Source organism: Acipenser ruthenus, chromosome 8 (genome assembly GCF_902713425.1).
Source record: "Acipenser ruthenus chromosome 8, fAciRut3.2 maternal haplotype, whole genome shotgun sequence".
NCBI classification, from domain to species: domain Eukaryota; kingdom Metazoa; phylum Chordata; class Actinopteri; order Acipenseriformes; family Acipenseridae; genus Acipenser; species Acipenser ruthenus.
In genome coordinates, this window is record NC_081196.1 from 12,668,196 (window position 1) to 12,690,049 (window position 21,854).

Below are 21,854 nucleotides of genomic sequence, written 5' to 3' on the forward strand. Positions count from 1 at the left end.
CACACGGCATGTTGTAAAGTTGTGGGTACAACAATGGAGAGATAGCAAAGGTTTTAAATCAAGTAGTGCATTGGAATTGGTTTTCATGTGAGTTCTTAACTTGTTTTTATCATTTTTAATTTTGTTTTTTAAATACAAAAAAAAAGTTGAATTCCGGGTTTCCTGGTACAGTACCACCGGTACCTGTGCTGTCAATAACATTGTTTAGCCCACTGAGCTGAATTTGACATTTACTACAGGAAGTGATACGGTACAGTACCAGGAAGCAGTGTCGACATGCTGGAGTGTTCATAGGATACCTCAAGAACAAGGAACCAAAGAACCATATGGAAAAACAACACAGGCCTGCAAGCAAGCCAGCTGCCAGTTACAATGAGCAACAGAGAAAAATTATAAAAAGCAAATCCCAATATTTTATCAACAGAATTATCCAGAAAAATAGCCAGGAAGTGCAAGAAAGAGATGGGTAACTTCAACACATATTTTTAGGCATTGCTCCTGACTTGGCTTACTCACTTTGTTCAGCACCCATCCATCAGCAATACAATCCATCTCTTACTACCTAAAGGTGTGCAAGCCGTTATCTGTTTTGCATTGTGGATTGTGGAAAACTCCTCCCACCTTTGTAGCCGCCTACTTTGATTACAAACAAATTGCCCACATCCCCTCCCCTTTAAGAAGGATCAGTGGCTGTGAATGAGGTGCAGTTCAGCCTGTTCGTTCTTAGCACTGCTGGCTGGGGTACAAATACTTTGGGCAACCAGCAGTGCAGTTCACCTTAACCAGCATTCTGCTTTCCGTTGCCCGTTCTCAGGTGAAAAGGTTTGTTTTGTAGGCTGTGGACTATTGTCTTTCACACAGAAAAGAAAAACAAAAAGGATTCTTAGACTGTTCAAGGTAAGCTAACAGATTCAGAGCTTAGCAACCCTGTTGGTTTCTTAGGGGTTTATTCAAAGCTTCTTAGTGCAAGCATTTCTTTCCTAACAGAGATTGTTTGACCCAGGCTGTAAAGGAGCATTTGTTTAAATTAAAAAGGTTATTTTTTCAGGGTAGCATGCTTTGTGTTTTTCAGCTCCTGTACAATAAGATTATTTTAGTATGTGGAGATAAAAAAGCTAACAATTGAATTTCAGTGGTAACATGATATAAAATTGCTAGAAGTGAAATTTGCTTGGTCTTTTTGGTAGAGCTTTTTTTTTTATGAAACTGGATAAGTGTGTATTGTACATGTAAATGCACGACACTGATACTGTGAAACCGTTCAAATGGGTTATTTGTAAAGGGTCCTATTGACAAAGCTTAAAGTCATTATTTATTTAAGGAGTGTTTTGTTAAAGCTTAACATTGTGGTCATTATTATTTAATCCATCTTTCATAGCTAGAAGGGTTTGATATTTAATATATTTCTTGATATTTTTACTGTACATTTTGCTCTCAGGGAAAGCTTTGTGAAATGCAACATTTTAATGAAATTCTCAGTGAACTGAAGTTATAAATTCAGGTGTTACATTAAGACTAGCACAGCATACACTATTTATCCAATAAGTATTGGGACAGCAACTGGGGCATGTATTGCTGCTTTACACCACCTGGACTGTCTATCATTCAAACATTCTAGCAAAATTCCATTTTCAACAGTTTTGTCTACAGCTTTAAACAGGACAGTTTCGCTTTGTCCAGACGGAAATGCTCTCATCTGCTTTCGGGTGCATCTACACATCACATTTTCACCCCAAACCTTCAACTTATTGCTAACTTTAAAGTCACTTTTAGATGACAAAAGTGCATTTCAGCCTTCCAGTCGAACAATCTTCTCTATACAAGAGATACTATCAGAGTTTGGATGCTCCTGGAGCACTGGGATCCTCCTATGTGTTGGTCACCGGCAAACCAATTGTTGTCCAAATTCCTAGCAGGGTTAAACCTGGACCGTTCCGTGATCAAACTTCTGTGTATTCTGTAACATTCTTTGACTTGCCATTAGTCTGTTGGTGATGTAACAGTATATAAATGTCATTCTCATGGAATGGCATATTTCTGAATCCTGGTCTTCAAGGCCCATTCTAATCCAGTGAGGTCCTAAATTATTGAATTGCTCTATATAAAGGTCAGTTAAATAATTTAGGACTTTGCTGGAATGGAGCTCCAGGTCTGGAGTTGGGAAACACTAAAGAGCTGTTCTAGCTGCCATGTAAAACACAGGGATGCAGCTTTGGAGCCTTTGGCAATCTCTATGAAACATGCTTCAGGGCTGCATATCGACAGATAGCAGGCATGGTTTAAGCTGGTTTTGTCCTTTCACATTTTCATCAGATTCTCCTGCTAGTGCTTCGCTGACCTCTTTACTGCAGTCATGCACACGCACTCCCTAGGAGTTGAATAAGCGTCTCTCCCTTGGTGTAATGCTGGCATTCGATACTGAAGTGTTACTGCGTAACCGAGACGACGGACGGGGTAGAGAACTGTGTAGAGCAATTACAGTGCGTTATTATTTCAGATTAGATAAAGGATTTTTGATACTTTGGCAGCCAAATGCCTTGCTCCTGACTCTCATGCTAATGTGACTTGCTTTTTCCATTCTCTGTGATTCACAGCATTGGGTTCTTACAGATATATGGCCCGACTGTACACACTAACTGACAGGGCCTAGCTTCTGCTGTTACAATCCCAAACTCAGGAATGCTCTCTACTCTGAATCTGACTCCAGAATTTTATTAGTCAAGCTTTTCTTATTAACTGCTTGGGTTCTAATTTTAGCTGTCATTTTATGTCCTATGTGACGACTATGATACACAAATCAATGTATCAATATGACATTGCTTTATATTCAATTATATTAAAGCAGTTATACAAGGCTTTAATAGCAAGATACTCGGCAAACAATGTTGTGACCTTTCAACTGTGCCAGCCCCACCTACTCCATGTCTATATATTGTAAATGTACTGGATGTGGGGAAGGCAGGGTTGAAAAGTCATAACATTATTGGTTGATTTTGCTATTAAGAAAACTTCATTTGACCATGATTTGAATGGAATGAGGGCTGTTCAGTCTTGGCACATCGGATTCTCTAGACAAGGTCTAAAAGCCACTCAAAACTTGGTAAAAGCAAATGTAGAGAAAATGTAAAATAATTAAATATTGAAGCAACAAGACCCAAAACAACTCCTAATGATTGCAAACGCCATAAAATAGCAAGGGAATGTAAAAAAGACATCAAAATGAAGCTACTTTCTCTTATAATATTAATGTTTTTTAGGAGGTGGTTCTGATCAGATTTAGACACAATAAAACTAATGTCACTGTTTTTCCAGATAATTATATACCTTCGGTTTAGTGTTTTTCCAGATAATTAGATACCATCTGTCTAGCTCTTTAAATGGAGATTTAGGCTGATTAAAATTACAGCAATAGTGTCAAGAAGTGAAATACCAGGGGTCAGGGTATGTTACTGTTAAATCTCTGATTTCTTGGTGATCTCTTTTGAGTGGGTCAATTCAAGCTGGGATGTCAGTTTACCAGGCTCTCAAACTGGGATGTCAGTTTACCAGGCTCTCAAACTGGGTGTAAGAAGGCTGGGAACCAAATCATTTCCAAAATATAGATCTAAATAAAGAGTCAGCAGAGCTGGTGGGATTATCACAGCAGTCTGATTAAAACGTTCAAGGAGTCAGTCACGAATTTGCTGCAAATCACATGTCTTCCTTGATCACCTGACTGCAGATGCATAAGCATGACCTCTGGGATTTACATTTGTGCTTTTCATTTTATTTTGCAGACCTGCTCACAAAGGAAGCTCGATTGATGGCACAGGTTTATCATTATAATTACAGAAGTGTACACAGGGTGGGAGATTGGAGAATAACACTATTAAAAATGTGTTGGTTCACATTAATGCCCCCTTTGTGGTTAAATATTTAAATAAAACTGACAATAAAAACACTTGACTCATCTCTTTAACATGAGCAATTAACTCTAACGGTGTGTCAAAATGCAATTGTCAGTAGGAAAGCTCTCACCGGTGCTGAAGAAGGGACTAATAATAAAGTTAGTCTCTTACTCTAACCTTTAGTCTAACATTGATGTCACATAAAGCCCTTGTGTGTAAAATGAACCAAGGCAGCTAGAGATGGGCTCCAACAACGAGGCTTGTGGCTATGAATCTTGCTGCGCTAACACTGTATAATAATAAGCCTCAATGATGTGATGAAAAACAGAAAAAAGAATTGTAACCCAAATAATATTAAGGACATGTGGGTAAGAAAATATTAACTTTGTCCCATTCTACCTTTAAAGCCAAGTACAGTCTTATAAAAGAGAGCTGTAGAAAAGTATCATATGGTTATTTTCTCTGCAAAGGGCATATTGTCAATTATCAATTAACATAACGATTTTGTAGTTAGTGCAAAGGCAAATGCACTTTTTTTGTAGTTTATTAACTGTTATTATAAAATGGCTTGGATAAATAAGGCACTGTGATTGGCTGAGCAAGATCACATGATCGCGCAGTAAGACCAACTCGCTTAACTGATCAATTAATATCACTACGCCTTAATAATAATAATTAATAAAAGCGAAATAACCCACAACAGGGTGTGCCGTAACACAATTCGTATTAACATGGTAACAAATGTGTATTTTGAGTTAATAGATAGTTGATATATAGTAACCTATTTTTAAACTTACAAAAAGGCTGTCTAAAACTGCAAAAATCAGATCCTTACTGCAGGATTATTAACTCAAAGTAGATCATTGAAATGGGGTTATTTAAAGTCACTTTTAAACTCGTTAGTGATGAGATCAGGTTTCCTTTGACATTTATTAACATGTTAAAAGGGTAGTTAACAGTTAATAAACTAAACAAGTGCCCCTTAAAACGAAGTGTGACCCACAAATATAAATGTGACAGAGTAGGTGCTGTGAAACTCAGGAAAGAACAAAAATGCAGCACTCTGATAGGCTGAAACACTGTACAGAATGTTGATGTGTTGGCATGAGATAGGATGTCATTGTGGCTCAGTTTTGCACACCATGTGAAACATTTCTGGGGGTGATACCACTGGTTAAGCGATACTGCTGAAATGTTAAAGAACAATAACTTGCGGAACCCAAAGAACAAAGTGAAATATTAATCCCCTTTTACACCCTGACTCCACATTACACATTACATGCACTGTAGGGCTGGATCGGGTGTCACAATACACAGTGCCGTGCATCCGCATTATCTCCTTGGCCTGTAGCACGCAACACAGATAACATGTTCTGACAATATTACTTTTCAAAACACAGTCAGTCAGCTATATTGTCTACTGGATCTGCTGTTGTAATTAAGTGTTTAATTATTAATGGTATCATACTTTGAAGTCCCATGGGGATTGCCTGTTCGGCAGTATGCTTCAGCTTTAACCGTTCAAACTCATGCTTACTAACTGTTCCAGCTTCTAAAAATACTCAGAAAAAGGCTAAGGAAGTGAGGTAGGGAAGGGTACCAGTGTTGCACAGACTTCAGTGAACAATGCTTCACCTATAGGTTATCAGTGCAACTCCAATATGATTCCCCACCTCACTTCCCCAAAACCTTTTTAGAATGTTTTTTTTTTTTAAATGTGTGGGAATAGATCATAAGCACGGAAACCAAAAAACTAATAATCATACAGACGTGTTTAATACCCTATTGTGTGTTCTGTATGATTCGGCTTAGATCATTATTTGCCATTCTTACTAACCAATGAATATTAGAAGAATGTAGGTAATATACAGTGTCTATTTCAATACCAACAGTGGGCTGCTTTCTGATAAAGTTGAGTGCACAGAAGGCTAAGCTACAGAAGAATGCAGTAAGCTGGCACCAAATAATTATATTGTAACGTAACAGGACCGGGCGCTACACCAAGCTGGCACAGTGACTCAAAGAGGGTGAAGCGGTATTCAAAGACCTGCCGAGAAGCATCCTTCTCATAAGTCTTGACACCTATTCAGTGTAGTGTACTGAGAATGTTTCCATCCATTTGTTTATAAATTAAGCGTCAGCGTAACAGAGGATCAATTGCAAATTTTTATAAGATAACGGCGTATACTTTTCACTGTATGCAAATCGCAGGCAAATCGTAAATGTATAATGTGGGCAATTTCAAAATGGAAAATCAAATAAAGCTAGATATAAAGAGTTGCAGACTTGTTTCTTTAACTAATGCACAGAATGCAGCTCTGCTTTGTCATACAACAGTGCAGTAGCAACCGTTGTGCAAAAATACCATCCTTTAAAAAGAGTACACTGTGGTAAAAATATAGAAAAGTGAAATTGTGTGAAGAGCACACAGTCGATGGTAAATAATCCATTAGTACAGTAATGATGAAGTGTTGGAGCTCCCAATGAATACATAGTGTTGTAGTCAGCTTATCTGAATACTGCACATTTGACTAATAATGGAAACATCTGGAAGGCTACAGTACAGTACTATACAGTAGTCTCTGGCTAAGGGAACACCCCTCAGGAAGCAAGCGAAATGTTCTCTTAGCCGAAGTGTTCTCTAAGACAGAGTTGACCACCAGACACAATATGCCAAGGCCAATTACGACATGAATCAATAAACACAAATGTATTTATTACTTATGTCATGATGCACGTGCATTAACATATGAAATGAACAGACTAAGTAAGATAAAAGCAATAGGCAAGCATATGTTAATAAACTATGATAATAAACTAACTGACAAAGTAACGTTAAAAAACTAACTGATAATCTAACAAAACACCCTTAAATTCTGTAAAAATGCAGCAGTGGCTCTAACAGTAATTATGAATATGAGAATGAATTTTAACGTGAATTTGAGTTTAATGATGACGAGTTATCAGGTTACAAAACAGTACTGTCAGTTTTGAATCGGTTCGCAGCGAATCGCTATCCGTGCCAAAATGTCATTCGAAGTGAAGTTCCTTTAGACGGAGCATTTGCAGTGGGATAATTCTGTTTCACCACAAGGGTGTTCCCTGAGCCGAAGTGTTCTCTCAGGAGGTGTAGGTGTTCCTACGTGGAGACTACTGTAGTATGAACAGCGTCCTCGTTATGTGCTGGCTAATTAGCTTGTGCTGTTGGGAGGATTAACACTCAGCTTGGAGCAACATGACCAGTCATGTGACTGAGATAAGGGCACAGGGCCTCTAATGTGCCTTGTGTCGTGGGACAAAACAATCTTGATTCTGTGTGAGAAAGCAAGATGAAGAAAAGAAAAGCTGTGATTTAGTCTGTTTGCATCTGGTTGCAAAAGGTTTTTTTTTTTTTTGCTCTCACCCTTATGCCATTCCCAGGCGTGGGTGGCTGCCATTCATTGGAGCGTTTCGTTTTATTGCAACCATATTTCATTTTGTCACACACTTTTGTTGCAGGCATCTGTGTGCTTTGTGAACCACTTTTTTTTTGTTTTTGTTTTTTTGGCCAAGATGTCAGCTCACTTCAATCAAATAGTATTCAATATTCTTGAAAAAAACACATATACCTTCAATGGTATGCTTTTATTCATTAAGAATGTCTTCCAAGTGTTAAAACTATAATTCACTCACAAAGTCATGTACAGTACGTAACACAATTTTGATTGTGATGCACAGAACATTACACTTTTTTTATGACACCAGTTTGGCAGTACCAATTGCTGTGTGTTCTGTCAGAAATATCCAAACTCTTGATGTGTGTCTTTACAATAAATACATGCATAGAAAGGGTTACACTTTTTAACTTAATTTTCTTGCAAAGTGGTACACATATTTGGCCTAGAGCTATACAATTTTCTTTACAATAAACCTCTGAAAGTTTATACCTCAAAGCAATTAATAAGGCTCTGTATTATGTACACAGTTCATCCATTTTGTGCCCTTTTGGGCCATTTTGTTTACAGTATTAACCTGCTTTTTGGTTAATGGATTATCTACGTCTGGTGTTAACTTAGCAATGATATTGTTCATCTTGTGCTCCTCTGCATGCTCTCTCTCTCTGCTTTGGGCCCCGTAAGACTTTCCGCATCATTTGCATAAGTGGAGGATACTTTTTTTTTTTTTAATCTGCAACTCATATGACTGCCTCCTGCCTAAAGAAGGTGAATTCAAGTTTGGTATCCATGAGGAAACATTCTTTTTTATTGTTTCTTTGTTTTAGGTCTGCATGTGCTGACTTCTGATGTCAAGGACTAGACTGGAATCATGGTTATTCTACAACAGGTAAGGTCAGGATTTCCATGTATTTGCTTTGCTGGTGACAACACATTATTGCATTTTAATGACACGTTCTATACCTGTAAAGAAATGTACACTGAACACTTATTTTGTAAACTTTCTGTGTTAAAGTTAAGACAGACAATTCTATATACGCATGTCATTATTACAATATGAATTATTACAGACTGGTATTTGTTTGCTCATATGTTATATGAGTTTATTTAATCACATTTCGCACAACATCCAATATACTGGACAATGAATTTGGTGGTCCTGAAGATATAATTTTGTTGACAACAATTTTTAACACTCCTGTATCAAACTGTAGTTGTAGCAGGTGTTAAATCCAATCCATTAAACTCTATCATCTCACTGCATCTTCTGTTAACAAAGAACTACCAGAGTGGACTCAATCAAATACACCAACTGCACCAGAACTATCCAGTATAAAAGAGTTTGCACAGTTATAATTAGAATGTGTTTACCTTTGTTCCACATCCTACAGTACTTGCTTCTCTTTCAATACAGTATTCATTTTGTTCAGTATGCTATGGTAGACAATACAGCTGAATAAATAGAAATTAACTCAGTGGGTTTTCAGGATCCTTGATCATTGCTGTTCTGTTGGTTTCACATTATGAAACATATGTTTCGATCTACATTGTCTTGTACTACTGTATAACCTTTTAAAACAAACAAACATATGGTATACTAAGGCTGTATACCATATGTTTTGTTAAATCTAGGATACTAATCCTAACCCTTTTGTGTAAACCGTGGTCATTTACCTCAGAGACATTTCAATTAAAAAGTACACTTTACTTATTTACAGTCATATTTGTATTAAAATGTTGTATTTATTTCAAATTATGAATTCATTTTCACATGTAAAGCAGTATTTCATTACAGCGGTGTACAACTGTATCAAGATTTAAATAATGACACGTTGAAAACGAGTACAAATCAATGCAAGATCCCTACACAGCAGTACATGTCAAGTTAACTGTCTTGTAAAATATTATGCAGTTGAGGATATTCATTAACCATTTAAGTGTTTAAACTTTTACAGCCTTAGCCTTAAACAGCAGCTTGGCAAGTGTGTGAAATATCTATCTAAAAGAATGGATACTTGCTGTTGTTTAGATTCACTTTGTATCATTTTCTGTTTCAGTCATCGTAACATCCTGATGACTTATTATAAACTAAAGTTTAAAGCCTAAGTACGGCCTGATTAGATTACTCTCAGAAACTTGTAAAAACTCGCATTCGATAGAAAGGAGTGGAACCATCAAGCTGTCCTTCTGCAACACTCTGCCCCTAGTGGATGTTAGAAATAAGACATTTGTTGCTGATGTAGTTCTTACATCCGCTGTGAAAGGGGCATTATGGTGTGTGCCCAAATAGCCAGAGCACCTGTATCCCAGACTGCAAACCATGAAGGCCTGCTGTGTCACACAGAAATGGCAAACTGGCTGTAGAGCCACAGTATGTGCTGATGAAGACAGCCTTTCAAGCCAGTCGCAGTGACACGGGTAACGTAGGTCAGAAGCTATGTGTGGAGGTCGCTTTCTATTTTCCACACATCAGAGCTGTTTGAGCTGTGACAAACATAATCAGGGGCTCAGAATCTGGTTTGCAATCTGGAGCTGTCACTGCCAAGTGAAAAGCCACCATGGGCAGCCAGAGTCTGTTTGCCAGAATGACCCATAGTCTATCGAGTCATCCATACACAGGGACACGTTCCCCTCACTTTTTCAATGACGGGGAAATGTCCCACTCTCAATGCAGCAGTACTAAAACTTGTATTTCTCAATAATGTATTCATATAATCACTAGTCTAGAGTCCCCACTAGGAGCTGTGTGTTAATTTGTAATTGTATTACAATGTGACTCAGCTACAGCTTTGTCCCCCCCCCACCCCCCCAACCCATTTTTTAAAGCAGTTACGCCACTGGAGCCATCATTTTTGAGGCTGTTCCTCATGAAACATAAGTTATGTGTGATGTCTTGAAATGTGACTACCAACTGAGTGTCAACTATCAATTCTATCAAAGACATGCAACAGAGCACAGGTCCTGTTCACAAAGCTTATGTGTTTAAAATATATATCTACTGTATTTTAAAGCCTGTTTTAAAATAACATTGTTTTAATAACTAATGAGCTATAGCTTTGTGAATAGTGTGTGCTACATATTGCAGGTATATTTAAGTACTATCTTTTATTTATTGGTTAAACAGTAAGTCTCCAAATCACCCAGGTAATAAAGTAATATATAATACATGTAAGCACTGTAGTGTGTAATACTAAGCTGCATCTTAATATGCAGATACAAGATTATGTGTATCACATTTCAGGATAAAATAGCATGAAAGATGCAAAGTTGATTACTTAGCAAAGTGGCCTTAATTACAGAGTGGCCTTATGAAAAGGCCATCTTTTGGTATACTATAGATTACCATAGTAAATAAAGGCCTAATGTTGAACTCCTGACCTCACCAATCGCTTTCTCTGTTTACACAAAGCCAGCAAAGACTCTGACCCAGAATAGCTCCTTTCATTGCTGGTGCCCTGTGACTGTAAACTAGACTGATTACCCATAAGCTGATCAGTATCAGACACATCCTAACACTTTAAATCGTGACAGCTAGTCAGCTGAATTCTTCTTTTTAATTTGCCTATGCAAAATGGGCAACAGTGGATGCTGAGTGTAAGTCTTGGTTGAAAAGTAGCAGGTAGTGCAAAATAAGCAAACAAAGACGATTTTAAAATACCTGCTTGCACTTTCCAGGAAACTATGCATCAGGATCTCTTAGTTTGAATATGAAAACAAGCTTGTCACTGGTATTAATCTGCCGCCACAGTGGTTAATACAACACAGCCATCAGTAACATGAAAAGGTTACTCACCATGCGCTACTGTTCATCCACTGTATGTACAAATGTACGTCAGACATACAGGCCGATGCATACAGACAGCTCCCTTCATATAGTGCTAGATTCTGAAGCTCTCCATATTGTGCTAATGTATGCCCAGGCCATAATTAAATAAGTGTTTCTCTAGATTTACAGTAGGTAAAAACTTAGCATGACATACGGGCGGAGAGACAAACAGGGTGCCTCTGTATGCCACCAGAATCTGATACTCTTAATAACTTGTGCTAAAGAATGTCCTTTTAAAGTTTCATCATAATTAAAAAATATATATGTGACACTGATTTTTTATCCAGATTCATTACTTTAATATTGAATTCAAACACCAAAAACTACAGAGTACAACATACATCTAAGTAATGTCCTTATGTCTCCCAGGTCTTGGTAATAGTATACTTCTGACATGTTTAGGTACTGTAGAAGTGCATTTGTTGTACATGGAAATACTCAAACCAGTTTGAATGACCGAGTCTGATTTACATCCATTCAACTGATTGGTTCTCAGGAATGGTGGCATCTGCTTGTCTTCTAGAACCAGCCATAGCTCATCAGGCTTTATGAGCAGCAAATTGGCTTTGACACTTTCACCATTCAATACAAAAATGAGTACAGTACAAGCCTTTTCCAGGATTTCTTTGCATGAACAAAACTGGGGCTGTTTCTCTTGTGAGCATTCCACAGGCCTTCAGCAGAAGACACAGTGACCTAAACCTTTGGAGAAGGGATACAGCAGGTGGCAGGCCTAAAGGCTGTAAATTAGTTCTTTACTTTCTAACCTGCAAGACAGCGGCCAGAAAGAGTTCAGATAATGAAGAGCAGTTGCTATGGCTTTAAATAAGTGGATGGGAGACCAGGAGTTTGAGGCTGGGACTGACAACGCAGTGAAACAGCTCTGTCTAAGTTCAGATACAATTAAGGTAATTTTCTAATCATCCCTAACTTCAAAAAGATCAATCAGAATTCGACTAGTGCTTTCTTTGGTGTACGTGTTTGTGTCTTGTCATTTCCTTTTAAATTTCTTTAGCAGGTCATTGCTACAGATCTGTAATGAGGGTATTTATAATATATTTAGTATGATATGTTTGGCACTGTTATTGGATTATTCTAGGTGTTTATATTTGGCTCTTAATTTGTTTTTTTCCTTCGCAGAATCTTTGTTTTCATTGGTTGTGTTAGTTTTGGTCACATTTTATTTTAAGGAGCATGTTTTTTTGTTTATTAACTGTGAACAACTAGTTTATTAACATATTAACAAATGTATATTAATTTCAGATCACTACTTTGAGATTATCAAATCCATATTGATCATGTTATTGAAATGGAGTTCAGTTTGTCTAAAGACACTTTTAAAGATGTAACTTTAATGCTATATTGTTTATTTAATCCACAACTGTGCCGTATGACCCAATAAATGTAACTGAACAAATGAGTCTTAACTATTCCTGCATGACTAAAATGTGGAAGAGCAAATAAAGACATCTCTGCAAACACGGTTTCATTTAGTGATACATTAAGTGAACTGTTGCCCTTTTCACTCAAAGTAAACAGGTTTAAACATGCCTACAGTTCTGCCTTGAGCTATACATCATGTTACAGTCCAGTAGTTACAGAACAGACTGGGTTTGAGGGAGTTTACATATACGAAGGTCAATCTTTATCACTAAAAACTATGCAGTGTTTTGTTTCTAAAAGATATTGTTTAGAAGATGAATGATTGTCAACCTTTTTTTGCAGTTTGACCATAGGGTGCGCAAGATGTAATGTAAGAGGTGTTAACTAGGTAGTGGAAGGGGTAATAGCATAGGGGTACTGGTAGAGTACTTGAGCTGCAAGCTGTTTCAAGCTGTGTATGGAAACCACAGTGATATAAAGGACCTGTTTGTGTAAATGAAGCAGGTTATTATTGCAGTAGATGCTGGATGTATCCACTGTGACAGCCTGTGAGCCTTGTAACAAACCCGAGGGTCAGGGGCTCATTATTAAAGCAAAAATACACACTGGGAACTACTGAACCAGACATTACAGACTGTTTCACTTATTTATGTATTTTGTGTTTATTGGTCAGACTGGTCAGTAATAATTCCACAATGTTGTTGATGTTTGTGTTGGGCATTATTATTTTTGATGCATTTATCAGCAGGTATTAAATAAATCCGTTCATTAATGCGTTGGTTTCAAAACAAGAAAAGCTGTCCTTCCCTCACCTTTACAACGCAGTATAAATCAATGGCAATTAAAGCACATGTGAACAGGTTAGCGTCATGCCCCAGGTGTTACCATCAGGGAGAGAGACTCAGACACAGAAAGACTAGGATTTAAGTGCTGTTGCACAGTTTTAATAAACAAAACACAAAAAAGAAGGCACAGCAGTAAAAAAAAAAAAAAAACTGTCCAGGCTGGGCAGAGACTTCATTAAACTATACAGAGACAAAAATAAAATAGCACAAGCAAACACTCACTCACTCACTCACTCACTCACTCATTCACTCACTTCTCATGTCTTCTCTCCATACTCCTCTCCCCTAATGAGGAGCCGAGCCTTATATAGCATGTGGCTGAGGGGTGATTGATCATTAATCACCCAAGCCCCCGAGCCACACACTCACATTGAGTTGGCAGGGATGGGTTTTAACCCTGTCCCTGCCAAAATTAAATAAATACAACCCCCCCCCCCCCCCCCCCCCATTTCTTTAACCCACCACCAAAACACATGTATTTACAGGGCAGGCCTCAACTCTGCCACAGGGCTCTGTGCAAGTATTGAAAATAGCTGGGAAAAAAAAAATATTTAAAAGTAGCTTTTGACACATAATAAATATAGTTTTCACTGAAAACACACTCCTAGCCTTATATGAGGCTATCATGCATTTGTGTTGTCCACATTGTCCCTATATAGAAGATCGTTTTTCGTATCCGTCTCCATATGATGTGGCCATGCATGAAAAGGTTAAAAGCCAATTCTCCTTTCATCCATGGCGCTGACATGTTTACTGCCATACTGCCGTACCGAGATATGCTACTTAAAAAAAAGTGCTGCATTCTTCAACAGGCGTTTTGACAAGAAGTATTGCCATGTAGTTTTATACTGTAGTGTATACTGATGCTGTACAGTATATAGATAGGTACAAAAGATGCAGTAGATACTGTAGCGAGATAGATCGGGATAAATACAATGCTTTGACTAGCAGACACTCCGGGTTGTGTAACACTATAATAAAGCCACCGCCTTACATGATAAAACATAAGCACGACTATAAATCTGACAATTTCTTGAGGTCACTGGTCTTCGTGAAGTGCCAATTAGCATGTTATGTGTCAAAGCTGCATCTTTTATCAGCTACGGGTCAATTTAGTAGGGCAGTAAATTGTGCGGAAATAAAAAGCTTCACGGCTGCTATTAAATGTTGTGAAAGTGTCAGCTGCCCTCTTTGTCTAATAAACTACTCGTATCCTCCCTGGCACAGATTCTGGCTGCTGTCCTGTCTATCTAAATGCTAATACACCTTCCTCCCCATCATGTTTTACTCCAAGAGGCTACAGATATTTCAATGCAATTTCAGAAACAAAGTACCCACAGTTCTCTAAGCCCTTGCTTTGACAGCACTATGCCAATATGACTTTCACTCACTGTCTGTTCAGTAATTCTTTTAAGGCTGAATTTTCTGGTTGAGAGCTTTAACTTTCTCATACTAATGACTACCAGGTACCTAACATCAGCCCTAAAAAGTGTCTGTAGTCGTCCACAGCTTTCTTAGTTGTCTTCAGAATTAGTGTGCTCCATTTATTGTGATATCCATCTGATAGCATCTGGTAAAATATTAAGCATTCTTATAAATAGGAAGATAGGTTGTGGAGACATGCATGGTGTTTACAGAACATGTATGAAAAATGAGGTAGCAGAAACACATACGTGTCATTCATACTGACTTCTGCATTATATCTGATACTAAGAGGTTGGTTTGATCAACCTACAGTACAGTATACCTCACCAGGATTGTCCACAGCTGTATTTACTGGAGCATTTCAAGCACTGGGGAATTACATTGGATTACATCACTGCTTATCCCAGGATTACCCCTTGAATTAATGGATTGATTAAATCCAGTTTCTTATGGTTTCAACTCAAAGTGATTGATTAAGAGTTTGAGATTATGGATAAATGTGTGTATAATGCAATTATTGTCTTCATCGACTAGATTTTCTTCATGTGAACCACATAAGGGATTCTGCAAGATTTCTGTACCACCTGTCATTGTTATGCTTCATAGTGCCTCATTGTTTAAACAGGTCAGAAGGTCAACATTGGAAATGTGTAATGCATTTTTGCAATGTAAATTCAATCATAACATTACAACCTTGAGAATAGGTTTGTGGCTACTTATTCAAGATGCCTCCTTTTATTGAAAACAAAACAAGAGCAGAAAATAATTTCTGACATTTACTGGCACATAACTGTTAAGACAGGCTTTACTATATTTAATTATAACCAATTTAAATACAAAAAGAATAAGCTTCACGTGAATATTCACACAATATCTATATCATACCTTCCTTTAACACTATAGTTCATATATTTGCATGTTACTCATTTTTAAAGAGAAGGGTAGGGCACCTTTATGTCAAAAACAGTGATAAAAAAGTGTTATTTAAATAAGGTCAATTGCTAAAGCTAATACATTCCAGTTCATACGGCATAGTGTGTACATGTAGTCCTCTTACTTAAATGAATGGTGAATGAGTTAAACTACTTATTGTTGCATTTAATATTATGTTTAATAAAGCACTGTACAGTAACTATTCCACTGTCAAAGCTCCACACAGCACAGTACACGTGTCAGAATGAATTGGCCATTGAAGGCAATGGAGGCCTTTTTCTCAAGCTTTTTGCATCGTTTTTGTTTCTGGAAGCAGAAAAACTCCAGCTATTAAATGTTACAAAAGGATTTTAGAATTTTTTTTTTTATTTTAATACCGCTTTATTTGAATTGGATTTCGCATAACCTTCATAACATGCTGTTGGAAAGTACTGGCATTGAAAATACAGCACCCCAAGTTCATTTCTGTGACTCATAGCCATTACCATGTTTACTGTATTTATGGAGAACCATTAACTTGCCCAAAGCCCTTCTGTTATTTGTAATAGTTTCCAATAGAGGGTAGTCTTCTATCATGAAGTGCTGTGTGCTGTATCTGAAGAACAGGTTACCTTTTACAATAATATTTAATCAAGTTTCTATGTACCGCTATCTATTTTTATATATTTCAGGGGATACAGTGCCTTTAGCGCTTTGTTGTACCACCCAATACATGGCAGCACTTAGATTCCACGAGGTTCCTGCATGCAGTGGAATGCTATTCCATGTTTCTCAGTTCAGTGCTCGTGATGGCTTCTTCTTCTTCTTCTGTGGGCGCTATGTATTTGACACCGCTATGTATTTGACACTCCAGCTCATGCCACTGATTTTGCCATTTCTTGAACGCACAAATAGTACTTCAACCAACCAGTCGTGATCCTTCTACATTACATGGAAACTTTTTTATGAGCATTGGATAGCTACATAAATGTGTACAATGGTCTTTTTTTGGCTTGTTTTTGAATGGGATATTCAGTTCTCCGATTTCCATCTATCTAGAGTAAATACATTGTATTGCATATAAATGGTATTGGTGTGCAAGAAAATGATTCAGGTTAACTCATTATTTAGCTAATTACTTGCAGCTAAGTGGAGTTTATTGTCTGCATGCACATTTAAAGCCGTGCCCTATAGCTGTTTTTTGTTCAGTGTAACAGAATGAATTATCAGTAAATCATTATTCAATTATTTACGGACTCATCATGAGAGCTCTGTGCAGTCTATTACATGATAGCTAAGCCTTCAGTCTGAGGAGATCAGGGTCCGCTTACACACCTGCCCTGATTAGCAGCAGTCATAGCGGCAGCGTCTTTCATAAGCCTTGACCAGGGACTGCAATATTAATGAGTCATGCTGTTTGAGCTCTGGACTAGACAAGGCCTCTCTTTCAGTTCTAGTGTAATTCCATTTAAGACTGTTTACGTGCAGACAGATACAAAATAAATGAATGCATGTATCAATAAAGCATCGTTAAATGTAATTAAATTAGATGAACACTGGAAACCAGAGGGATACATACAGTATTAACAGGTTCATTTAGAAAGTCCTACCTTGAATCATACCAATTCACTATTAACTGTGCTGGGAAAACCCTTCCAAACATTGTGTCTCCTCCTGGCCAAACAATAAGAGAATATAAGTACAACTAGAAAATCCCTTAGTCTGCAATGTATGCAGATGTATGTGGTGACGTGTCATGTGATCAACTAGACCTGAAGAAGCAATGTGAGAGGTGTGTGCAGCTATAAGCAAACAATCAGTAGAAAGCAGAATGAGCTTGGTGACACAGCAGCTGCATTTACCAATGTGTCCATAAATACAGTCTCCTGAGCAATATGCAGCATTGTAACAATTTGGGGGCTTTGTGCAGAAAATCAATCCCTCATCTGCAGCGTGAATGTCATTCTCTGTAAAACATCACATATCCCTATAAAGGAAGTCATAATCAGATAAAGTGAAGAAAAGAAAATCCATAAATTATTTAAATTCCCGTTGCTAGGGATAGTGTTATCCACGTCTGCCTCACTTTAAGGAATGGCAGATGGTCTTTGGTGTAAGGTTCTCCTTTCTTCTGTATTGACTTGCCGGTGGAGACATTTAGTTAATTAAAAGCCCATTTTATGAGAATGCCCACCCTTTTCACAGATTAATAAGTACCTAAAAGGATCCCTCATTGTAGAGGTGTTTACTGCAGAGGAAGATTCTTAAAAGACACAGAACACAGTTTATGCCGGGGATACGGTATGTTTCATATATTCAGTCTTCATCTGCTCACATGCAAAGCATGAACTGAACTTCCTCACCTAAAACAAAGATCAAGTGCAACTTTGTGTGCATCTCTCTTACGCTGTTCTGGCTTTGATAGAACTGGACTTGCTTCTTTCCTGAGCAGTTTGTTCGAGCCCTGTTGTGCTTTTCCAGTCTCAAGTAAACTCCACTGTACATTATAGCTGAAAAGCAACCTGGAATACATTGTGGAGGTCAGCCATAAGCCAGATTCTTTTTTTCTACATCTATGGAACTGGTGTTTGGTTTTTAAAAATGTACAGCCGGCGAGATGAGGAGGACTTATATGAGAAGGACCAGGGGAAGTGGGCTCTGCTTCGAAACGTCAACCAGATGTTCAAACACCCGACCACACTGTTATCGGTAGGACCAATAACTTTTGTAGCACGGATTGCCCATATAAAAATACTATAAATACTATAGTACTGGAATATAAAATCTGTTATTTAGTAAGGGGTACAATGATAGTGCTGTGTACCATATATATTTTAAGTTAGGTGGTGGGTCAGTACATAACATGATGTACTATGAAGGTATGGTAATACACGTCTGTTTGTCCAGAGACACATTGATTGCTCAAAATAGTAATGCTTGCATGATATGCTTGATTCTGTGGTATTGAAAGTAGTGGCTTGATAGTGCAACACCCTTTTATCTTTAGACATTCTTTTGCTCTAGGGATCAGATTCAGAAAACTTGTAAATAATAAGTAATTTAAGTTAATTTACCATTCTTTACCTTTGTGTATAATATTGCACTATTATTATGTCATTGTAGATGTAAACACGTTGCATCTTATTTCATATTGTGCTTTAGAAGTATAATTAGTACTTACAGTAAACTGTATTTAAATATTGACCTTGCATTGTAAGCCTGTACTGCACTGTAACACCTGTAAGTCGCCTTGGATAAAGACGTCTGCCAAATAAATAAATAAATAAATAAATAATAAAATGCATTTGCCATGCTTTACCATGCTTATGTTTCCCATGCTCTCTGTGTGCACCACACCTGAGGTGTGCAATGTGAGGCCTCCTGCTCTTTATTCTACTGACCCTAAATTACTTCATTGAACCAATTTAACTACCTTCCTTAAAGAAATAGTATAGTAATGTCCAAAAACACAGTTTCCTATAGTATACTGCAATACATATTTAGTGTAGCACGCGCTATTGTTTTTGAACAGCACTAAAGTATTTTTCTTTATATTATTTTATGATAACTATAAAACCTTGAGGACAGGGTTTTTACACCCCTGAATTACACTTTGCAATGATTTGAACTTCGTGTACCGCTTAAACAATCTTTTACTGTACACATCTACCAGAATGATCATCCTGTGAAGTACTAAACATCCATGTTATATTGTCTTTCTTTTTTTTTTTTGCTGAAGAGAAAAATAAATAACGTCATGTAAATCAAAAAAGTGTTCAGTTTTATACACAGTTAATTGGAGGAACTCAGTGTTCGTTGGAAAAGTTGCTTGTAGCAGTTGCTTGTATTCTCTGTATGTGAATTCCAGTCATGTGTACATTGTATTCTGGTTTCAGGATCAATGGTTTTAATACTTGTATACATGCAGTGGTATATTCAATTCCCATTAGGAAAGGGATACCTTGCCTTGGGCAGTAAATTCTGTATTCCAAACACACTGTTTATTTTCTTCTCCTCTGCACCATGGTATTTTTGCACAGTAATTTACCATACCTCTCTGGGCTTTACAATGCTAACAATCCCTATGTTATATCACGCTTGCACTATTCTTCATTAAGATGCGCTGTGCTTTTACTGCGGGGAACTTTTATAAAGGATAAGTATACCTTATAAAATAAAACACACTAAAACTGTACCTTTGAACTGGCAATTTAAAATCCCTCCGAATGCAAATAAAGTTCAAGAGGAATAAAAGTGGATACATCTTAATCAATGGAATTGTCTTTTCTGACATGTGAACCCACTGAGGCTACAGAATTAATTAGTGCTGTCATGTTATGGTTCATGAGCCAGAACACCTTTGAAGTCTGTCCCCAGTGCCCTATTAACTAATTTAATAGCATTGCCTATGCAACAGACAATCACGCAAGCAGTTAAAGAGTGGTGCAGTGGACTAATTCACTTGCATTTCATGCCATTTACTGTATATTTTTCGCAAACATATTCCAGTGGGCAGCCAACGTAATGGATTGGATAACCGAGAATCACATTTTCAAGCGCTTATGTCCATATAAAAGTGGTTTTAATGGTGGTTTTAGAGAAAACTTTATTTTTTTTGGACATGCCCAGAAACTTAACATTTGGATAACAGATATTCCAAAGTGAGCCAGTTCAACGGTTGCTAGGCAACGGAATGAGACCAAGAGCAATGCCACGGCCCAAGTCTTGACATCTATACATGTATACAAATGTAAAAACAATTGAAGCCAACAGTGCCAGTACTGGTATATGTTACTGTATGTGTAGCTTTCATAAAGCATGTTAATGCTCAATTGGATTACTTTTTTTATTTTAGAATATTTATTGTATTTAAGTGTTTAGAACATGTTTGGAGAGCCTGTATGGTATAAATATCTTTATATTAAAAAAAATACTCTGTGTCAAACAGCTACACACGTCTCATCTGCATTTCTGAATCTCTGTCTCTCATGTTTCAGGGGGACTATGTTTGGCTGGACCTCAAGACTGGCCGGGAGTTTGATGTTCCTGTTGGTGCTGTGGTCAAACTGTGTGACTCCGGTCAGATCCAGGTGCTGGATGATGAAGGCAGTGTAAGTATAACATGACTGCTCATCAAAGCTCTCAGTCTCAATAGGGTGCTGGCAATGGCTTAAGGTACACCATACATTTTGTAAATCATCCCTTAGTATCTTTTTTTATTTTAACTGAGCCGAAATTGCAATTTTTAAGTGAGACCAACCTACAATACTACTGCACACTTGAGACTTTTCTGTTCCTATTCATATTTTTAAATGTCAGTTTCAATGCATTAAATCATATTTTGAAACTGTTTGAAACTTTTGATAAAAGCCAATAGTTGAAATACAGTTTCATGAATATCACTATTTGTTTATTATAATTCACCAAAACAATTCCACAGTGAACGCTTTGTGAAAAAGGCCCGCACTAAATAAAGTAATAAAAAAGCACATGAGTTAATAAATCAGTGTCCTGGATAACTCTCTTCAGGAGCACTGGATCTCACCTCAGAATGCCACCAACATCAAGCCAATGCACCCCACCTCTATCCATGGGGTGGAAGACATGATCCGACTGGGAGACCTGAACGAGGCCGGGATCCTGCGCAACCTCCTCATTCGCTACAGGGAACATCTTATATATGTGAGTAGCAATGCTTACGCTTTTAACACCTTCACAAAAAAAATATATTCACATTGTTAAATACTGACCCACAATGACAGGGTTATGTGGATCCTCATTACACTCTGAGAGACGACTTGACAAATCTTCTCAACTGGTTCATTCACCTGCTGGCTATGCTCGGTTCTCTGAACTGAACCCACATTCTAAGGTGTTTTTTTCAGTCCTTAAAATTACTCTTGAGTTTAAGTTTTTAATGAAAACTGGCTAAATGGAAACCTTCACTTTGGCCTGTGACCTAATATGGCTGCCATGTTGTGGTCATGTGACTTTTTTTCTTCTATTATAGTTGACCAGTGGCAGATTTGTGCCCGTGAGACACAGGTGTTGTGCCTGTTACCGCAGGTCTTGAATTCTGCAATACTGTTGTGGCAGTAGAGGAGCTATAATCCACTATTCTGTGCTCTCTGCATTGTACTTT

The 21,854-nt window shown here is 37.6% G+C and overlaps 1 protein-coding gene across 8 annotated transcripts in view; it reads left to right on the forward strand.

Annotated features, from left to right (window-relative positions):
• The first annotated feature begins 707 nt into the window (after positions 1-707).
• The window catches only part of LOC117406277 (unconventional myosin-VIIa), a 64,851-nt gene continuing 43,704 nt past the window's right edge, over positions 708-21,854 (forward strand). For all 8 annotated transcript variants that reach the window (XM_059028528.1, XM_059028532.1, XM_059028529.1 and 5 more), the window contains exons 1-4: positions 708-897; positions 8,149-8,210; positions 20,710-20,823; positions 21,242-21,394. In XM_059028528.1, the coding sequence (XP_058884511.1) occupies positions 8,193-8,210; positions 20,710-20,823; positions 21,242-21,394 (285 nt within the window). In that variant the 5' untranslated portion in view covers positions 708-897; positions 8,149-8,192. The remainder of the gene's footprint in view (positions 898-8,148; positions 8,211-20,709; positions 20,824-21,241; positions 21,395-21,854) is intronic.